The sequence below is a fragment of the Salvelinus alpinus genome, chromosome 28, assembly GCF_045679555.1.
Source record: "Salvelinus alpinus chromosome 28, SLU_Salpinus.1, whole genome shotgun sequence".
Lineage (NCBI taxonomy): Eukaryota > Metazoa > Chordata > Actinopteri > Salmoniformes > Salmonidae > Salvelinus > Salvelinus alpinus.
The window spans coordinates 13,241,615-13,264,137 of record NC_092113.1 but is presented as its reverse complement, the minus strand read 5'-3'; the positions used below and the strand labels follow the sequence as shown (position 1 = coordinate 13,264,137).

Sequence of the window (22,523 nt, the reverse complement as noted above, 5' to 3'; positions counted from 1 at the left end):
TCACTCTGTCATGCTGATTGAGTTCGAATAACAGACTGGAAGCTTTAAAAGGAGGGTGGTGCTTGGAATCATTGTTCTTCCTCTGTCAACCATGGTTACCTGCAAGGAAACACGTGCCGTCATCATTGCTTTGCACAAAAAGGGCTTCACAGGTGTAACAGGGTTATATTGGTGATTCCCCTAGCCACTTTATTGTTAGGCCAATGGGTTTTTGGTTTTAGTTTTGTCTTGCCTTCACCTACTCAACATGGCATCTTATTGGCTGGTTTGCATAGCTTGCTTACGAGGGAGGGTGTTTCAGTTAGAATCGTACCAGTGAACAAGCACCAAATCAGCGGTAAGTTGTTGGTTGCAAAGCACTGTACGTCAAAAGTGATTTTTATACTCCTAAGTGATGATTTAAATGTACAATTTATATCAATTTGTTTGTAAATGTTATTCGAACATCACACAATAGATGCAGCATTTTTTGGTTAATATTTGTTGTGCATTTTGTTGTAAAGAATTCCCGCTAATACTAGCTAGCAACTTAATGTGTCTGGTGGGGGGGGTTCATATATTTTGTACAGTGCGTGAGTGCAGAGTTGGATGGTGAGCCGTGCATTGCATGACGTGCAATTTTGTGCTGCTCCTATCAGGTACATTGTTAAATATATTATATTGTATATTGTAATTGTATTATTTTGGTAACTACATGCCCAGTGAACAAGCACCAAACCAGCGTAAGTGAGTGCAGTTGGATGGTGAGCCGTGCATTGCATGACGTGTAAGTTTGTGCTGTTCCTGTAGTGCCTTGCGGTCGGGGGGGTAGAAGGATTACTTTATCCTATCCTAGGTATTCCTTAAAGAGGTGGGGTTTCAGGTGTCTCCGGAAGGTGGTGATTGACTCCGCTGACCTGGCGTCGTGAGGGAGTTTGTTCCACCATTGGGGTGCCAGAGCAGTGAACAGTTTTGACTGGGCTGAGCGGGAACTGTACTTCCTCAGAGGTAGGGAGGCGAGCAGGCCAGAGGTGGATGAACGCAGTGCCCTTGTTTGGGTGTAGGGCCTGATCAGAGCCTGAAGGTACGGAGGTGCCGTTCCCCTCACAGCTCCGTAGGCAAGCACCATGGTCTTGTAGCGGATGCGAGCTTCAACTGGAAGCCAGTGGAGAGAGCGGAGGAGCGGGGTGACGTGAGAGAACTTGGGAAGGTTGAACACCAGACGGGCTGCGGCGTTCTGGATGAGTTGTAGGGGTTTAATAGCACAGGCAGGGAGCCCAGCCAACAGCGAGTTGCAGTAATCCAGACGGGAGATGACAAGTGCCTGGATTAGGACCTGCGCCGCTTCCTGTGTGAGGCAGGGTCGTACTCTGCGAATGTTGTAGAGCATGAACCTACAGGAACGGGTCATCGCCTTGATGTTAGTTGAGAACGACAGGGTGTTGTCCAGGATCACGCCAAGGTTCTTAGCACTCTGGGAGGAGGACACAATGGAGTTGTCAACCGTGATGGCGAGATCATGGAACGGGCAGTCCTTCCCCGGGAGGAAGACAAGCTCCGTCTTGCCGAGGTTCAGCTTGAGGTGGTGATCCGTCATCCACACTGATATGTCTGCCAGACATGCAGAGATGCGATTCGCCACCTGGTTATCAGAAGGGGGAAAGGAGAAGATTAATTGTGTGTCGTCTGCATAGCAATGATAGGAGAGACCATGTGAGGATATGACAGAGCCAAGTGACTTGGTGTATAGCGAGAATAGGAGAGGGCCTAGAACAGAGCCCTGGGGGACACCAGTGGTGAGAGCACGTGGTGCGGAGACAGATTCTCGCCACGCCACCTGGTAGGAGCGACCTGTCAGGTAGGACGCAATCCAAGCGTGGGCCGCGCCGGAGATGCCCAACTCGGAGAGGGTGGAGAGGAGGATCTGATGGTTCACAGTATCAAAGGCAGCCGATAGGTCAAGAAGGATGAGAGCAGAGGAGAGAGAGTTAGCTTTAGCAGTGCGGAGCGCCTCCGTGACACAGAGAAGAGCAGTCTCAGTTGAATGACTAGTCTTGAAACCTGACTGATTTGGATCAAGAAGGTCATTCTGAGAGAGATAGCAGGAGAGCTGGCCAAGGACGGCACGTTCAAGAGTTTTGGAGAGAAAAGAAAGAAGGGATACTGGTCTGTAGTTGTTGACATCGGAGGGATCGAGTGTAGGTTTTTTCAGAAGGGGTGCAACTCTCGCTCTCTTGAAGACGGAAGGGACGTAGCCAGCGGTCAAGGATGAGTTGATGAGCGAGGTGAGGTAAGGGAGAAGGTCTCCGGAAATGGTCTGGAGAAGAGAGGAGGGGATAGGGTCAAGCGGGCAGGTTGTTGGGCGGCCGGCCGTCACAAGAGAGCAGAACCAGCGGTGTCGTTTGACTTAGCAAACGAGGATCGGATGTCGTCGACCTTCTTTTCAAAATGGTTGACGAAGTCATCCGCAGAGAGGGAGGAGGGGGGGGGGGGGGAGGAGGTTTCAGGAGGGAGGAGAAGGTGGCAAAGAGCTTCCTAGGGTTAGAGGCAGATGCTTGGAATTTAGAGTGGTAGAAAGTGGCTTTAGCAGCAGAGACAGAAGAGGAGAATGTAGAGAGGAGGGAGTGAAAGGATGCCAGGTCCGCAGGGAGGCGAGTTTTCCTCCATTTCCGCTCGGCTGCCCGGAGCCCGGTTCTGTGAGCTCGCAATGAGTCGTCGAACCACGGAGCAGGAGGGGAGGACCGAGCCGGCCTGGAGGATAGGGGACATAGAGAGTCAAAGGATGCAGAAAGGGAGGAGAGGAGGGTTGAGGAGGCAGAATCAGGAGATAGGTTGGAGAAGGTTTGAGCAGAGGGAAGAGATGACAGGATGGAAGAGGAGAGAGTAGCGGGGGAGAGAGAGCGAAGGTTGGGACGGCGCGATACCATCCGAGTGGGGGCAGTGTGGGAAGTGTTGGATGAGAGCGAGAGGGAGAAGGATACAAGGTAGTGGTCGGAGACTTGGAGGGGAGTTGCAATGAGATTAGTGGAAGAACAGCATCTAGTAAAGATGAGGTCAAGCGTATTGCCTGCCTTGTGAGTAGGGGGGGAAGGTGAGAGGGTGAGGTCAAAAGAGGAGAGGAGTGGAAAGAAGTAGGCAGAGAGGAATGAGTCAAAGGTAGACGTGGGGAGGTTAAAGTCACCCAGAACTGTGAGAGGTGAGCCATCCTCAGGAAAGGAACTTATCAAGGCGTCAAGCTCATTGATGAACTCTCCAAGGGAACCTGGAGGGCGATAAATGATAAGGATGTTAAGCTTGAAAGGGCTGGTAACTGTGACAGCATGGAATTCAAAGGAGGCGATAGACAGATGGGTAAGGGGAGAAAGAGAGAATGTCCACTTGGGAGAGATGAGGATCCCAGTGCCACCACCCCGCTGACCAGAAGCTCTCGGGGTGTGCGAGAACACGTGGGCAGACGAGGAGAGAGCAGTAGGAGTAGCAGTGTTATCTGTGGTAATCCATGTTTCCGTCAGTGCCAAGAAGTCGAGGCACTGGAGGGAAGCATAGGCTGAGATGAACTCTGCCTTGTTGGCCGCAGATCGGCAGTTCCAGAGGCTGCCGGAGACCTGGAACTCCACGTGGGTCGTGCACGCTGGGACCACCAGGTTAGAGTGGCAGCGGCCACGCGGTGTGAAGCGTTTGTATGGTCTGTGCAGAGAGGAGAGAAGAGGGATAGACAGACACATAGTTGACAGGCTACAGAAGAGGCTACGCTAATGCAAAGGAGATTGGAATGACAAGTGGACTACACGTCTCGAATGTTCAGAAAGTTAAGCTTACGTTGCAAGAAATCTTATTGACTAAAATGATACAGTACTGCTGGCTGGTGAAGTAGGCTAGCTAGCAGTGGCTGCGTTGTTGTTGACTTTGTTTGAAAGTGTAGCTGGCTAGGTAACCTCGATAACTGGCTAGGTAACCTCGATAATTACTCTAAACTACACAATTATCTTGGATACAAAGACAGCAAAGACAACTATGTAGCTAGCTAACACTACACTAATCAAGTCGTTCCGTTGTAATGTAATAGTTTCTACAGCGCTGCTATTCGGTAGGAGTTGGCTAGCGGGCTAGCTAGCAGTGTTGACTAGGTAGGAGAACGGCGGCGCTAGCTAACGGCGGCGCTAGCTAACCTCGATAATTACTCTAAACTACACAATTAGGTAACCTCGATAATTACTCTAAACTACACAATTAGGTAACCTCGATAATTACTCTAAACTACACAATTATCTTGGATACAAAGACAGCAAAGACAACTATGTAGCTAGCTAACACTACACTAATCAAGTCGTTCCGTTGTAATGTAATAGTTTCTACAGCGCTGCTATTCGGTAGGAGTTGGCTAGCGGGCTAGCTAGCAGTGTTGACTAGGTAGGAGAACGGCGGCGCTAGCTAACGGCGGCGCTAGCTAACCTCGATAATTACTCTAAACTACACAATTATCTTAGATACAAAGACAGCAAAGACAATTATGTAGCTAGCTAACACTACACTAATCAAGTCGTTCCGTTGTAATGTAATAGTTCCTAGTTCCTAATAGTTCCTACAGTGCTGCTATTCGGTAGAAGTTAGCTAGCTGGCTAGCTAGCTAGCAGCTAGCAGTGTTGACCACGTTAGAAGGACGAAAATAGCTGGCTAGCTAACCTCGATAATTACTCTAAACTACACAATTATCTTTGATACAAAGACGGCTATGTAGCAACCTGATTAAAAATTGCTAAGATCAAACAAATCAAACCGTTGTACTGAAATGAAATGTAATACTACCTGTGGAGCGAAGCGAAATGCGACTACTCGCTCCAACCCGGAAGTGCGGGTTGCCATACCAGGCAGTGATGCAACCCGTCAGGAGGCTCTCGATGGTGCAGCTGTAAAACCTTTTGAGGATCTGAGGACCCATGCCAAATCTTTTCATTCTCCTGACAGGGAATAGGTTTAGTTGTGCCCTCTTCACGACTGTCTTGGTGTGCTTGGACCATGTTAGTTTGTTGGTGATGTGGACGCCAAGGAACTTGAAGCTCTCAACCTGCTCCACTACAGCCCTGTCAATGAGAATGGGGGCGTGCTCGGTCCTCCTTTTACTGTAGTCCACAATCATCTCCTTTGTCTTGTTCATGTTGAGGGAGAGGTTGTTGTCCTTGCACCACACGGTCAGGTCTCTGACCTCCTCCCTATAGGCTGTCTCATCATTGTCGGTGATCAGGCCTACCACTGTTGTGTCATCAGCAAACTTAATGATGGTGTTGGAGTTGTGCCTGGCCGTGCAGTCATGTGTGAACAGGGAGTACAGGAGGGGGCTGATCACCCACCCCTGAGGGGCCCCTGTGTTGAGGATCAGCGTGGCGGATGTGTTGTTACCTACCCTTACCACCTGGGGATGGCCTGTCAGGAAGTCCAGGATCCAGTTGCAGAGGGAGGTGTTTAGTCCCAGGGTCCTTAGCTTAGTGATGAGCTTTGAGGGGACTATGGTGTTGAACACTGAGCTGTAGTCAATGAATAGCATTCTCACATAGGTGTTCCTTTTGTCCAGTGTGACAGGGCAGGGTGCAGTGCAATAGCAATGCATCATCTGTGGATCTGTTGGTGCCGTATGCTAATTGGAGTGGGTCTAGGGTTTCTGGGATAATGGTGTTGATGTGAGCCATGACCAGTCTTTCAAAGCATTTCATGTCTACAGACATGAGTGCTATGGGTCGGTAGTCATTTAGGCAGGTTACCTTAGTGTTCTTGGGCACAGGGACTATGGTGGTCTGCTTGAAACATGTTGGTATTACAGACTCAGACAGGGAGAGGTTGAAAATGTCAGTGAAGACACTTGGTCAGGGCATGCTCGGAGTACACGTACTGGTAATCCGTCTGGCCCTGTGGCCTTGTGAATGTTGACCTGTTTGAAGGTCTTACTCACATCGGCGGTGGAGAGCGTGATCACACAGTTGTCCGGAACAGCTGATGCTCTAATGCATATTTCAGTGTTACTTGCCTCGAAGCAAGCGTATAAGTTATTTAGCTCATCTGGTAGGCTCTTGTCACTGGGCAACTCTTGGCTGTGATTCCCTTTGTAGTCTGTAAACGTTTGCAAGCCCTGCCACATTTATTTTGACTTTTTTAACTAGGCAAGTCAGTTAAGAACAAATTCTTATTTTTAATGACAGAGTAGGAACCATGGGTTAACTGTTTTGTTCAGGGGCAGAACAACAGATTTTTAGCTTTACAGCTCGTGGATTTGATTTTGCAAACTTTCGGTTACTAGTTCAACGCTCTAACCACTAGGCTACCCTGCCACCCACATCAGTCACTGGTTTTATCAATAAGTGCATCGAGGTAAGTGCAAGCCCTGCCACATCCGCCGAGCGTTGGAGCCGGTGTAGTACGACTCGATCTTAATCCTGTTTTGACACTTTGCCTTTTTGATGGTTCGTCGGAGGGCATAGCGGGATTTCTTATAAGCTTCCGGGTTAGAGTCCCGCTCCTTGAAAGCGGTACCTCTACCCTTTAACTCAGTGTGAATGTTGCCTGTAATCCATGGCTTCTGGTTGGGGTATGTACATACAGTCACTGTGGGGACGATGTCCTCGATACAGTTATTGATATCACCAGTGACCGATGCAGTGTACTCCTCAATGTCATCGGAAGAATCGTGGAACATATTCCAGTCTGTGCTAGCAATGCAGTCTTGTAGTTTAGCATCTGCTTCATCTTACCACTTTTTTATAAACCGAGTCACTGGTGCTTGTAAGCAGGAATCAGGAGGATAGAATTATAGTCAGATTTTCCAAATAGAGGGCGAGGGAGAGTCTTGTTCGCATCTCTGTGTGTGGAGTAAAGGTGGTCTAGAATTGTTTCCCCTCTGGTTGCACATTTAACCTTCTGATAGAAATGAGGTAAAACTGTTTTAAGTTTCCCTGCATTAAAGTCCCCTGCCACTTGGAGCGTCGCCTCGATGAGCGATTTCCTGTTTGCTTATGGCGATATACAGCTCTTTGAGCGTGGTTTTAATGCCAGCATGAGTCTGGTGGTATGTAGACAGCTACGAAAAATACAGATGAAAACTCTCTAGGAAGATAGTGTGGTCTACAGCTTTTCATGAGATACTCTTCCTCAGGCGAGCAAAGCCTCGAGACTTCCTTAGATATTGTACACCAGCTGTTGTTCACATATATATGCATATGCACCCGCCCCGTGTCTTACCAGAGGCTGCTGTTTTGTGCTGCCGATGGAGTGTATAACCCGCCAGCTGTATGTTCTTAATGTCATCGTTCAGCCACGACTCGGTGAAACATAAGATATTACAGTTTTTAATGTCCCGTTGGTAGGATATACGTGCTTTCAGCTCGTCCCATTTATTTTCCAGCGATTGAACATTATCTAGCAGGACGGAAGGCAAGGGCAGATTAGCCTCTCGTCACCTGATCCTCGCAAGGCACCCTGATCTTTTCCACTAAATCTCAGTTTCCTTTTCCAACGAATCACAGGGATCTGGGCCTGGTCGGGTGTCTATGGTAGCATATCCCTCCTGTCTGACTCATTGAAGAAGAACTCTTTGTCCAGTTTGAGGTGAGCAATCGCAGTTCTGATGTCCAGAAGCTCTTTTCGGTCATAAGAGACGGTAGCAGCAACATTATGTACAGAACAAGTTACGAACAACGTGAAAAAACAAACAAAATAGCAAGGTTGGTTAAGAGCCAATAAGAACTCAGCCCTCCTCTCCGGCGCCATGTAAAGAGATAGCACTCTGTTGATTGTTTGAGTTTGGGAAATGGTTGGATTCCGTTGCCTGTATATTGTAGAATATTTTTTGTTGTTGTTGTTAAAAACGTATAATTCACCTTTAGGATGGTCTTTAGGCCTACACATTTACTCAGCTGTCATGGTTATGTTGGGCAGATGAATAAGCGTTCTTTCTTTGACCACACTGACATCTGGTGGCTTAGATTAGACAACTATTTGGCGGACAAGATAAATGCTCAACATTGGATTTTCTTACATTATCACTTTTATAATGTACACCTCCATAAACAAAGTAATTACTATATTTAAATTTCCCTCCAAATTACGCTGTAGGACTATACTCATCACATTATATGTGGCTGACTGAGACAACTTAGGTTAGATAAAGAGGAGATAGCCTATTGCCTAATAAGAAAATATATAACATGTTGTGGTTCATATAATGATAAAATGCATATGTCCGAGGAAGGGAATTTGGGAATATCGGACTGAGAACTCAGAGGGGTAGCACTAGCAACATACACTACTTATTATACAGTGATATTCACAGAACATTAAGCTGACAATTTGTCAAGGGCCACCAACACTTCTGAGATCAGCCAGGAACCAATTCATAGCACGGCCCATTTTTCCAGTCCATAGCTCATCACCTTGCCAGCATGACATGGAGATCGGCCCAAAACGGAAATGATCTATTTCACTAGATTCCCACATGAGTCTGAAACAGAATGTAATCATGTAGAATTAAATACTGTATTCGGTAGCACTTTATAATAACTCCACGTAATAAAGCATTTATAATGGCTTGGTTAATATTTTATGAATAATTTATTAAATCATTACTCCCACATTTGTCAATGTTAGTTACCTAGTTATTCACACATGCACACATTTAAAAACAACTTGTAAAGTATTTCATAATATTCATAAGACCATTACATAAGATTACATCTTTATAAACTACTTTACTAATCACCAGTTAAGTCTTTTTGCGTGGCCTCATCTAAAGTGTGGGCAACTTATACTTAAATACTAAATACTTTCTAAACAATAAGCACACAATATTCCAAAACGGTCACGCTGTTGTGATACTGTGATGTGTAACTTCAGACAACCTCTATGCTGTGTAACATAACGTTTTTAGTCCACAAATGTTTTTCTTAATTACATAAATGCTTCAAAATTCACAAAAAGTGACTTTAGCTGATGAACTACGAAATACCACATATGGAATCATGTAGTAAACCAAAAAGTGTTGAACAAATCAAAATATATTTTAGATTCTTCAAAGTAGCCACCATTTGTCTTGATGACAGCTTTGCACACTCTTGGCAGTCTCTCAATCAGCTTCACAAGGTAGTCACCTGGAATGCATTTCAATTAACAGGTGTGCCTTGTTAGACGTTAATTTGTGGAGTTCCATTCCTTCTTAATGCGTTTGAGTCAAGCAGTTATTTTGTGACAATAGCCCTATTTGGTAAAAGACCAAGTCCATATTATGGCAAGAACAGCTCAAATAAGCAAAGAGAAATGACAATCCATCATTACTTTAAGACATGAAACTCAGTCAATGTGGAACATTGAAAGTTTCTTCAAGTGTAGTCGCAAAAACCATCAAGTGCTATGATGAGTCTGGCTCTCATGAGGATCGCCTCAGGAAAAGAAGACCCAGAGTTACCTCTGCTGCAGAGGATAAGTTCATTAGAGATACCAGCCTCAGAATTTGCAGCCAAATAAATGCTTCACAGAGTTCAAGTAACAGACACATCTCATCATCAACTGTTCAGAGGAGACTGCGTGAATCAGGCGTTCATGGTCGAAATGCTGCAAAGAAACCACTACTAAAGGACACCAATAATAAGAAGAGACTTGCTTGGGCCAAGAAACACGTGCAATGGACATTATACCGGTGGAAATCTGTCCTTTGGTCTGATGAGTCCTAATTTGAGATTTTTGGTTCCAACCGCTGTCTTTGTGAGAAACAGAGTAGGTGAACGGATGATCTCCGCATGTGTGGTTCCCACCCTGAAGCATGGAGGTGTGATGTGTGGGGGTGCTTTGCTGGTGACAATGTCAGTAATTTATTTAGAATTCAAGGCACACTTAACGAGCATGGCTACCACAGCATTCGGCAGCGATACACCATCCCATCTGGTTTGCGCTTAGTGGGACTGTAATTTGTTTTTCCACAGGACAATGACCCAACACACCTCCAGGCTGTGTAAGGGCTACTTGACCAAGAAGGAGAGTGATGGAGTGCTGCATCAGATGACCTGGCCTCTACAATCACCCGAACCTCAACCCAATTGAGATGGTTTGGGATAAGTTGGACCGCAGAGTGAAGGAAAAGCAGCTAACAAGTGCTCAGCATATGTGGGAAGTACAAAACACTTTTTCACCGCAATAGGTTTGATAAATTCACCTCCGAAGGTGAAATGTGTACTTACATTCTGAAATCTTGCTCTGATTTATCATCCAAAGGGTCCCAGAGATAACATGAAGTGTCGTTTTGTTAGATAAAATCCTTTTTCATATCCTAAAAAGCTCCATATAGCATGCACGATCGATTTTGTACTGTTTGCAATGAAAGGAATCTGTAAAAATCTAACCATAAACGTTGTTTCAACCGGTCAATTCACGTTCGTATGTATTCCTCAGAGATCATAGAATGTAACCAGACTTCACTATATCATTTGTTGTGTTGTATATGTTGTATATCCTATAGGACGCCTTCATGGCACGCCTTCATGGCACGCCTTCATGGCACGCCTGTCTTCATTTGATCGACTGTATCTTTGTCAAATAAGCACCAATCGGGGTCAAACAAAGCTAGCTAGATAGCCAATGAGCTGGGCTTAACGGGAGTATCCCTGTCTCGGTCGCAAAATGTAGGAGCTAACCTTTTGCGACAGCATGCCTTTTCATTTTGGATAAAAAGTATTAGAATATTCAGAGTTATGAAGATATGAAAACTGGTTATTTGGCAAATGTTGAACTTATAATACGGCTACTAATACTGGAAAAGATAAATCAAAGTCCAAGTATACAGATTTGACGATATTCTTGCAGAAAAATGGAACATGAATGCCAATGTCTCCTTCACGTTTTGCCAAAATGTACCTGGGTGACTTCACACTAAATGTCATGTAGGTCGCTCATTCTTCAAGTTATCCGTCTGAAACTTTGCACATAAACTGCTGTCATCTTGTGGACACCATCGGAATTACAACCAGAGTGATGGCTAGAATTGGGACCTTTCTATTGCATTACAAAGATGGTGGTAGAAAAAAACGGGTTGTTTTTTCTTTGTATTTTCTTCTACCAGATCTATTGTGTTATATTCTCCTACATTCAATTCACATTTCCACAAACTTCAAAGTGTTTCCTTTCGAATGGTACCAAGAATATGCATATCCTTGCTTCAGGGCCTGAGCTACAGGTTAGTTAGATTTGGTATGTCATTTTATGCAAATATTGAAAAAAAGGGGGCTCTCCCTAAGAAGTTTTCCAGTATAATTTTCAAATGAAGCCAAACATAGTTGGTTACTATTTAAATGTTATCCTCCAGAAGAGGCAGAACATAGGCTATATAATGTCTAATCTCAAAAGTACTTACAGAGGAAAAAAACATTTTCTTGTAGAGAATGTATAAGGAAGGTATCATGTTAATGAATGACATTGTAAACAACGAAGGTAAAATTATGTCACACAAGCAATTAATCACGGTGTAAGGAAATGTATGCTCAATACAAAATTATAACCAGTTCATCGCAGCTCTGCCACAATAATGGAAGAGGAAATTACTTAAAAGAGAAAGGAATTAATTAATCGTAAATGGCTTAAAATGACCAATATAAATCGTAACATGTATCAGTTTCCCTTATGGTCAAGAGGGTTGATAACTATACCGCATTAAATTCAAGATAGTTGGGAACAGATTTTCGATATCCCAATACCATGGCATCAGATTTATGAAATAATATACAATGTAACAATTGAAGCATCAAACCTTTCTTTTCAATTGAAGCTATTATATCAAATTCCCGCTACAAAAAGAATGCTCAGTATATGGGGCATTGAACAGAATCAATAGAGTATCTATTTTGGTACTGTCCATCGGTGGCTTGTTTTTGGAGTCAGGTTCAGGAATGGTTGTTACCATGGGTACCACTTGGTGCACATTTGGGGTTTTTGCCCAAGCACTACACAGCTGATTCAAATAACCAACTCATCATCAAGCTTTGATTATTTTCATCAGCTGTGTAGTGCTAGAGCAAAAACCGAAACATGCACCCAGGAGGGGCCCCAGGACCGAGTTTGGGAAACCCTGCCCTATGGTACTGCCCAGGGACACAGTGATTTAATGCAAAGTGGTGGATTGTGGGCATGCGCCTGCCACGGAGGAACATCCAAATCTTCCACAGTTTGATGTCAGAGTAGCTCACCATTGTCCCAGGGAGCATTTGGACTACCTCCAAGTCATATCGCATCTCACGTACCAGGGTTGTCCCCTTGTGTGTCCCAAGTTGTTTCCACCGAGATGGATGACTGTATTCACGGTCACACCTCGTCTCAGCGAGAGAGAATATTTCAGAACCCTTCCACTGAGAACTGCTTTGCTAAATTTCGGGATTGTGTAGTCATCTATCTAGCCAGCTACATTGTGTAATCGCATAGTAAATATTTGCTTCAGTCTTTGTTTCCTTGCTCTCGCCAATTTTCTTTGAGCAATAATCAGTAGGATTATGAGCAGGGATCTTATCAATAAATACAATTTAAAAACACTCATCATTGTGAAGATTCACAAGGAGAGCATGTGCTAAACTCTATTTAAACTGGGATGCTGATAGGCTGACTGTCACGCCCTGACCGTAGAGATCCTTTTTATGTCTCTATTTTGGTTGGTCAGGGCGTGAGTTTGGGTGGGCATTCTATGTCTGGTGTTCTATGTTGGCCTTGTTTTTGTATTTATATGTGTTTGGCCTGGTATGGTTCCCAATCAGAGGCAGCTGTCTATCGTTGTCTATGATTGAGAACCATACTTAGGTAGCCTGTTCCCACCTGTGTTTGTGGGTGGTTATTTTCTGTTTAGTGTTTGTTGCACCTTTCAGAACTGTTCGTTGGTCGTTTTGTTGTTTTTGTTCGCGTATTCATCTTTATTAAAAGTATTATGGATACGTACCACGCTGCACTTTGGTCCTCCTCTCCTTCTCCCGACGACAATCGTTACATTGACAGCCATGATATATCAGAACGTATACCACTGGTATGACAAATAATTTATTTTTACACCTTTAATTACATTGGTAACCTATTTATAATAGCAATAAGGCTCCCCGGAGGTTTGTGGTGTATGGCCAATATACCACGGCTAAGGGCTGTATATCCAGGCACTCCGTTTTGCATCGTGCTAAGAACAGTCCTTAGCATGGTATATTGGCCATATACCACACCTCCTCGTGCCTTATTGCTTAATTATAATGTTGTATAATAAGGTTGCATGATCACCTTCCGGTGTAAAAAACATGGAAATTAAAAACAAAAAACTATGTTTAAAGTGAGAAAAGGCATTGGTCTGAAGCCGGAAAATTAAGGATATTCACATGAGCACCACATGAGTCTCAAATAAACCCCTAAAAAACAAGGCACAGGTGTTCAAAATCTTGTTTTATTCAAATTCAGCAGTCCACATGAGTTTGTCAATTGACATACCGTCAATGAAGTTGGTCCAGATTCCATAAAAGCTATGATCATTTTTCATTTTTATTATTGCATAAAATCATCAGTTTTCAAAGACATAATTGTACATGTAATAATTTGTATTTTCTACTTATTTCTTATAATGATTAAGAATTTCCAATAAAGCTTCAATGGCTCAGTGCAGGCGTAGAATCAACATATCCGGAAACACTTCTGTTCCTCGGGCACTGGCCATCTTTGTAACAGTACTCGGCACACATGTAGGTCCCCTTGGGCAGGACACAGCGACCGGGCTTCACTATGGTAACAGAGAAAAAGCGGTCAGTTATACAGTAGAAACATACGTGTAATAGGAATTTCCAGGTTAACAATCGAGAAAAGCAGTCGCAGGTAAAGTCAATCAAATCTATCCATAATAAATCTATCCATATAAAATGTATATGTACAATGTATGTGCATGTATATGTAGCAGAAAAGCTGTAAAAACCCCCCAAAAGATATTTGACCTCCAAAGAGGTGGAGGACACAGTTTATTAAAATTTGCAACAGGGAGACACTTCCAGCACAGAAGCAGAGAAAATGTCTAACTGGCATCTTGGAGACATGCCCTTTACATTCTAATCAGACAGCACCAAATGTTCTGTAAACACCAGCTCTAGAGGCTTGTAGGAAGTCAAAACAAACAGGCTGTCAGCTGCTACAGAATCACACAGTGTTCACAGAATGTCATCAATACAATATAACAGTGAATAATCAGTGTGTCCTCGGCCCTTGTACCTCAAGTCCGGCGTTAATCTCTATCAACAGATGTGAGAACAATCCATAACATTCAGCATCAAGTCTGGTGACCATCAACCCACACCTTGAGTGTCACAAGTAGAACACTGGAAATCATCCGTACACTGATTCTTTCCATTGAGGTCTTAATATTACAATGAGTTGTAATTCTGTTGGTGGCCCTTGACAAATTGTCAGCTTAATTAATGTTCTGTGTACAGTAATAAAGTATGTTGCTACTCCTCTGAATTCTCAGCCTGATATTCCCAAATTCCCCTTCCCTTAGATATGCATTTGTATCACCTTATCAACAACAAAGTGTTATACACTGACTGAACAAAACATTATGAACACCTGCTCGTTTCATGACATAGAATGAGCATATATAATCCAAGATGGCGTAGGAGTCAGACGTCTTTGTCTTGTCTTGTCTCGTCCAGTGTATATATCATTTTCTTCGTATATATTTTGTATATATTTTTTTATCTAAATTTCAATATACTCTTCTCACCCAATGTAGTATGGATCTGCTATTTTTTATACTTTAGAACCGGAACCCTCATCAGGAGCTAGCCAGCTAACTAGCTACTAGCTAGTAGTCAGTTAGCCACTGCTAGCGGTCATCACCATTAACTAGGGAATCAGCCAGCCTCAGCCTGTTCAATTCCTGCCAGTCTGCACAGCGTGATATCAACCCAGAGCATATCGGACTGTTTTTTCTCCGGATTCCTACCGCAAGTTCTGAACCTTTACACCGGATCATCGCAGCTAGCTAGCTGCTACCAGAGTGGCTACTCCTGGCTAACATCTCTGTCACGAAGCAAGCACCAGTTAGCCTGGAGCTAGCCTCGAGCTAGACCCATCTCCCTGCTAGCCGAAGAGATCCCTCAGACAATTCCTGGGTTTCAAAACCTCTTTTGCCAATTGGCCTGGATTCCTTGCTGCTGACACGGAGCCCCACCAATCCATCACGACTGGTCTGCCGACGTAGCCGTTCGAGGGGGTTTCAACAGGCTCTCCCTTTGCGATGTCCCCCTGAGGCTCATCTGCTAGCCTGCCAGCCCCGGCCTGCTAGCTGTCTGAATCGCTGTGTCTCCAGCTTGCCTAGCTACTCACTGGACCCTATGATCACTCGGCTACACATGCCTCTCCCTAATGTCAACATGCCTTGTCTATTGCTGTTTTGGTTGGTGATTATTGTCTTATTTCACTGTAGAGTCTCCAGCCCTGCTCAATATGCCTTAGCTAGCCCTTTTGTTCCACCCCCCACTCATGCGGTGACTTCACCTGGCTTAAATGGTGCCTCTAGAGACAAAACCTCTGTCATCGTCACTCAATGCTAGGTTTTACCTCCACTGTACTCACATCCTGCCATACCCTTGTCTGTACATTATGCCTTGAATATACTCTTCCTTGCCCAGAAATCTGCTCCTTTTACTCTCTGTTCCGAACGCACTAGACGACCAGTTTTTATAGCCTTTAGCCGTACCCTTATCATACTCCTCCTCTGTTCCTCTGGTGATGTAGAGGTTAACCCAGGCCCTGCAGCCCCCAGCATCACTCCCATTCCCCAGGCGCTCTCATTTGTTGACTTCTGTAACTGTAAAAGCCTTGGTTTCAGGCATGTTAACATTAGAAGCCTCCTCCCTAAGTTTGTTTTATTCACTGCTTTAGCACACTCTGTCAACCCAGATGTCCTAGCCATGTCTGAATCCTGGCTTAGGAAGGCCACCAAAAATCCTGACATTTCCATCCCTAACTATCACATTTTCCGACAAGATAGAACTGCCAAAGGGGGAGGAGTTGCAATCTACTGCAGAGATAGCCTGCAGAGTTCTGTCATACTATCTAGGTCTGTGCCCAAACAATTCCAGCTTCTACTTAAAAATCAACCTTTTCAAAAACAAGTCTCTCACCGCTGCCGCTTGCTATAGACCCCCCTCAGCCCCCAGCTGTGCCCTGGACACCATACGTGAATTGATCGCCCCCCATCTATCTTCAGAGTTCGTACTGTTAGGTGACCTAAACTGGGACATGCTTAACACCCCGGCCATCCTACAATCTAAGCTAGATGCCCTCAATCTCACACAAATTATCAAGGAACCTACCAGGTACAACCCTAAATCCGTAACCATGGGCACCCTCTTAGATATCATCCTGACCGACTTGCACTCTAAATACACCTTTGCTGTCTTCAACCAGGATCTCAGCGATCACTGCCTCATTGTCTGCGTGCGTAATGGGTCTGCGGTCAAACGACCAACCCTCATCACTGTCAAACGCTCCCTAAAACACTTCAGCGAGCAGGCCTTTCTAATCGACCTGGCTCGGGTATCCTGGAAGGATATTGACCTCATCCCATCAGTAGAGGATGCCTGGTTGCTCTTCAAAAGTTCTTTCCTCACCATCTTAAATAAGCATGCCCCATTCCACAAATGTGGAACTAAGAACAGATATAGGCCTTGGTTCACCCCAGACTTGACTGCCCTTGACCAGCACAAAAACATCCTGTGGCGTTCTGCATTAGCATCGAATAGCCTTCGCGATATGCAACTTTTCAGGGAAGTCAGGAACCAATATACTCAGTCAGTTAGGAAAGCTAAGGCTAGCTTTTTCAAACAGAAATTTGTTTCCTGTAGCACTAAAGCCAAAAAGTTTTGGGACACTGTAAAGTGTCTGAGGATAGGAAACACTGTCACCACCGATAAATCTACGATAATCGATAATTTCAATAAGCATTTTTCTATGGCTGGCCAAGCATTCCACCTGGCTACCCCTACCCCGGCCAACATCTCAGCACCCCCTGCAGCAACTTGCCCAAGCCCCCCTCGTCTCTCCTTCACCCAAATCCAGATCGCTGATGTTCTGAAAGAGCTGCAAAATTTGGATCCTACAAATCAGCTGGGCTAGACTTTCTGGACCCTCTCTTTCTAAAATGAATTGTTGCAACCCCTATTACTAGCCTATTCAACCTCTCTTTCGTATTGTCTGAGATCCCCAAAGATTGGAAAGCTGCCGCGGTCATCCCCCTCTTCAAAGGGGGAGACACTCTAGACCCGAACTGTTATAGACCTATATCCATCCTGCCCTGCCTTTCTAAAATCTTCGAAAGCCAAGTTAACAAACAGATCACCGACCATTTCGAATCCCACCACACCTTCTCCGCTATGCAATCTGGTTTCCGAGCTGGTCATGGGTGCACCTCAGCCACGCTCAAGGTCCTAAACGATATCATAACCGCCATTGATAAAAGACAGTACTGTGCAGCCGTCTTCATTGACCTGGCCAAGGCTTTCGACTCTGTCAATCACCGAATTCTCATCTGCAGACTCAATAGCCTTGGATTCTCAAATGACTACCTCGCCTGGTTCACCAACTACTTCTCAGATAGAGTTCAGTGTGTCAAATCGGAGGGCCTGTTGTCCAGACCTCTGGCATCCACCTCTACGCAGACGACACCATTCTGTATACATCTGGACCTACTTTGGACACTGTGCTAACAAACCTCCAAACGAGCTTCAACGCCATACAACACTCCTTCCATGGCCTCCAACTACTTTTAAATGCTAGTAAAACTAACTGCATGCTCTTCAACCGATTGCTGCCAGCACCCTCCAATAGCATCACTACTCTGGACGGTTCTGACCTAGAATATGTGCACAACTACAAATACTTAGGTGTCTGGTTAGACTGTAAACTCTCCTTCCAGACTCACATCAAGCATCTCCAATCCCAAATTAAATCTAGAATCGGCTTACTATTTCGCAACAAAGCCTCCTTCACTCATGCTGCCAAACATACCATCGTAAAACTGACTATCCTACCCGTCCCTGACTTCGGCGATGTCATTTACAAAATAGCCTCCAACACTCTACTCAGCAAACTGGATGTAGTCTATCACAGTGCCATCCATTTTGTCACCAAAGCCCCATATACTACCCACCACTGCGACCTGTATGCTCTCATTGGCTGGCCCTCACTACATATTCGTCGCCAAACCCACTGGCTCCAGGTCATCTATAAGTCTTTGCTAGGTAAAGCCCCGCCTTATCTCAGCTCACTGGTCACCATAGCAACATCCACCCGTAGCACACGCTCCAGCAGGTATATTTCACTGGTTATCCCCAAAGCCAACACTTTCTTTGGCCGCCTTTCCTTCCACTTCTCTGCTGCCAATGACTGGAACGAATTGCAAAAATCTCCGAAGCTGGAGTCTTATTTCTCCCTCTCTAACTTTAAGCATCAGCTGTCAGAGCAGCTTACCGATCACTGTACCTGTACACAGCCAATCTGTAAATAGCAAACCCAACTACCTCATCCCCATATTATTACTTACCCACTTGCTCTTTTGCACCCCAGAATCTGTACTTGCACATCATCATCTGCACATTTATCATCTGCACATTTATCACTCCAGTGTTAATGCTAAATTGGAATTATTTCTCCTCTATGGCCTATTTATTGCCTACCTCCCTACTCTTCTACATTTGCACGCACTGTACATAGATTTTTATTATTGACTGTACGTTTGTTTATGTGTAACTGTGTTGTTGTTTTTGTCACACTGCTCTGCTTTATCTTGACTAGGTCGCAGTTTTAAATGAAAACTTGTTCTCAACTGGCCTACCTGGATAAATAAAGGTGATTTTTTTATTTATTAACATAGACTGACCAGGTGAATCCAGCTGAAAGCTATAATCCCTTCTTGATGTAACTTGTTAAATCCACTTCAGTGTAGATGAAGGGGAGTGAAGATGAAGTGGAGGAGACAGGTTAAAGAAGGATTTTTAAGCTTTGAGAAAATAGACACAGGGATTGGGTATGTGTGCCGTTCAGAGGGTGAACGTGCAAGACAAAAGATTTAACTGCCTTTGAACGGGCTATTGTAGTAGGTGCCAAGCACACCGGATTGACTGTGTCAAGAACTGCAAAGCTGTTGGGTTTCTCATGCTCAACATTTTCCTGTGTGTATCAAGAATGGTCTACCACCCAAAGGACATCCAGCCAACATGACACAACTGTGAGGAGCATTGGAGTCAACATTGGCCAGCATCCCTGTGGAACGCTTTCAACACCTTGTAGAGTCCATTCGCTGACGAATTAAGGCTTTTCTGAGGACAAAAGGGGGTGCAACTCAAAATAGGAAGGTTTTCCTAAAGTTTGGTATACTCAGAGTGTATAGATGTTGCAGAACATTGGTATATACTCTAAAGGCCTGCATGGATCTTGGAAATCTTCTTAATTGAGTGTCTCAGCTCTAAAGAGAGTGTATGTGAGAAATATATCTATGTGTATGAAATGTGCATTACAAGCCCCAGCTTTCTTGTTTCCAGAGTAATGCAGCAATAATGAATGCAATGGATGTGTGTATCTGTCACCCAGGGACCATATCCTACCTGTGTCGGTGCAATGCAGTCATGCCCACATCCATTGTGGCAGCATTTTTCATCATTGGGGCAGTCACTGTCATTGGAACAGAACTCTGCACACGTCCCCACGCCCCATCGTCTACGAGGGCACACTCCAGGCTTTGCTTTGGGACAACACAATTTAACCAGACATGTCAGGGAACCCAACTTACCACAAAGAGACATGAACATTTACACAATTGGACTGAACCATTTTCTGAAAATCTGTCATATTTGTGTGGAGATGTTTATAATAAACAGGAATTTGAATTTGTGAAAAGATTGCAGACAATACCCCTAATATTTTTGTGTCTGAATTAGTTTTGGAGACATTTGGCCACCATCATCAATGTTTCCCCCATAACACCCATGAAAACGCATGGCAGCCTTCTGAACACAGTTAATAATAAACCAGTCAGGTTCTTACTGAAGTCAGGTGGGACACACAAGGCGTAAGAGTGAAAGACGCAGCATTTGTCATCTTTAGGACAGTCCTCATCGCGGACACATCCCTTGTGTGACGGAACGACTTTCAGAAGCAGCGGGCACTGACCTGCCTTCGGGAGGACCGGCACTGAGAGAGCAGGAGGAATAGGAAACAATTGGACCAAACAATTTTCTGAAAATCTGTCATATTTGTGAGGAGATGGTTACGATAAATAGGCATTTACATATGTAGGAAGTCAAAACAGAAAGGTGGTGACATTGTCAGCTGCTATAGAATCACACAGTGTTCCACAATGTCATCAATACAATACAACAATGCAATGAATAATCAGTGTGTCCTCGGTCCTTCTACTGGGACCTCCAGTCTGGCGTCAATCACTGTCAACAGATATGAGAACAATCCATAACATTCAACATCAAGTCTAGTGACCATCAACCCACACCTTGAATGTCACAAGTAGAACAATGGAAATCATGTGTATTACAGAAACTCTATGCTAAACATTGTGTTGATCACTCTAAATTAAATGTGAGCTTTACTGGTCTTAAATGAACCCATTACAAAATGTTTATGGTGGCAAATTGTCAGCCTGCACTGACTCTTTCCATTGAAGTCTTACTATTACAATGACTTGGAATCTTTCTAATTCTATGGCTGGAATTCTCAGGGTCATATATCAACAAGCTCTCAGTCTCCCTTCAGAATTTGACGGTTTTGTACTTTTCTGCAAATGTCAAATGTTAAAGTGTTTTTGACATCCTGGGTTGCTCCTCCTGCTCAGCATACTGTAGTTCCAATTCTCCAAATGTCACATTTCTGAGTTGCCCCAAATGCCAAATGTTGAAGTTAAGAGTTAAGGTTTAGGATAGAATAAAAAACTATATATAAAAAAAGCTATCTACAACTGGATTGAACATGAGACCTTTGGCTCTGGAGTCATGGGATGACACCTATCCATCACCTCTACCCAGAACTCCATAGCAACACCCAAGCCTACTTGATGGTAATAGCACTCACCGTTACCCCTAGTGGCTGGTTTTTGAAGGCACTTCCTGACGTAGTCAGGACATGGTCAGATGTCCTATTTGGAAGTCAAGTTTGAGCTATATGGCTGCATATATATATGTACATGTATATAACTCTAAAGGCCTACATGGCTCTCAGAAATCTTCTTAATTTAGTGTCTCAGCTCTAAAGAGAGTGTATGTGAAGTATATTGATCTATGTGTATGAACTGTACATTACAAGATCCAGCTTTCTTGTTTCCAGAGTAATGCAGCAATAATGAATGCAATAGATGGGTGTATCTTTCACTCTGGGACCATATCCTACCTGTGTACGGTGCAATGCAGTCATGCCCACATCCATTGTGGCAGCATTTATCATCATTGGGGCAGTCACTGTCATTGGAACATAACTCTGCACACGTCCCTACGCCCCATCGTCTACGAGGGCACACTCCAGGCTTTGCTTTGGGACAACACAATTTGAGCAGACATGTCAGGGAACCCAACTTACCACAAAGACACATGAACATGGATACAATTAGACTGAACCATTTTCTGAAAATCTGTCATATTTGTGTGGAGATTGTTACGATAAATGTTAGCTGCTACAGAATCACACAGTGGTCACAGAATGTCATCAGTACAATACAACAGTGAATAATCAGTGTGTCCTCGATCCTGGTACTTGGACATCCAGTCTGGCGTCAATCACTATCAACAGATATGAGAACAATTCATAACATTCAGCATCAAGTCTAGTGACCATCAACCCACACCTTTAGTGTCACAACTAGAATACTGGAAATATTGTGTATTACATAGACTGTATACGCTAAATGTTTTGTTGGTCACTCTAAACTAAATATGATCTTTAGCGATCTTACATTTCCCCATTACAAATAGGTTTATGGTAGGATCTTGTCAGCCTACACTGACTCTTCCCATTGAAGTCTTACTATTACAATGACTATGAATCTTTCTAATTCTACAGCTGGAATACTCTGGGTCATATATATATATATATATATATAGACTCTATATGCCTGCATGGCTCTTGGAAATCTTCATAATTAAGTGTCTTAGCTCTAAAGAGAGCTCCAGCATTCTTGTTTCCAGAGTAATGCAGCAATAATGAATGCAATGGATGTGTGTATCTGTCACTCAGGGACCATATCCTACCTGTGTAAGGTGCAATGCAGTCATGCCCACATCCATTGTGACAGCATTTTTCATCATTGGGGCAGTCACTGTCATTGGAACAGATCTCTGCACATATGCCTGAGCCCCATCGTCTACGAGGGCACACTCCAGGCTTTGCTTTGTGAACACAATTTGAGCAGATATGTCAGGGGACCCAACTTGCCACAATGAGACATGAACATAGACACAATTGGACTGAATAATTTTCTGAAAATCTGTCATATTTGTGTTGAGATG

General features: G+C 44.1%; 1 protein-coding gene across 1 annotated transcript in view; it reads right to left on the bottom strand.

Moving 5' to 3' along the window:
- Positions 1–22,523, bottom strand: part of LOC139557217 (uncharacterized) — a 28,376-nt gene that overhangs the window by 4,501 nt on the left and 1,352 nt on the right. Inside the window, exons 2-5 of the mRNA XM_071371726.1 lie at positions 22,266–22,403; positions 21,412–21,549; positions 20,059–20,205; positions 19,628–19,756 (exon numbers count right to left, since the gene is read on the bottom strand). Coding sequence (XP_071227827.1) covers positions 19,628–19,756; positions 20,059–20,205; positions 21,412–21,549; positions 22,266–22,403 — 552 coding nt within the window. The remainder of the gene's footprint in view (positions 1–19,627; positions 19,757–20,058; positions 20,206–21,411; positions 21,550–22,265; positions 22,404–22,523) is intronic.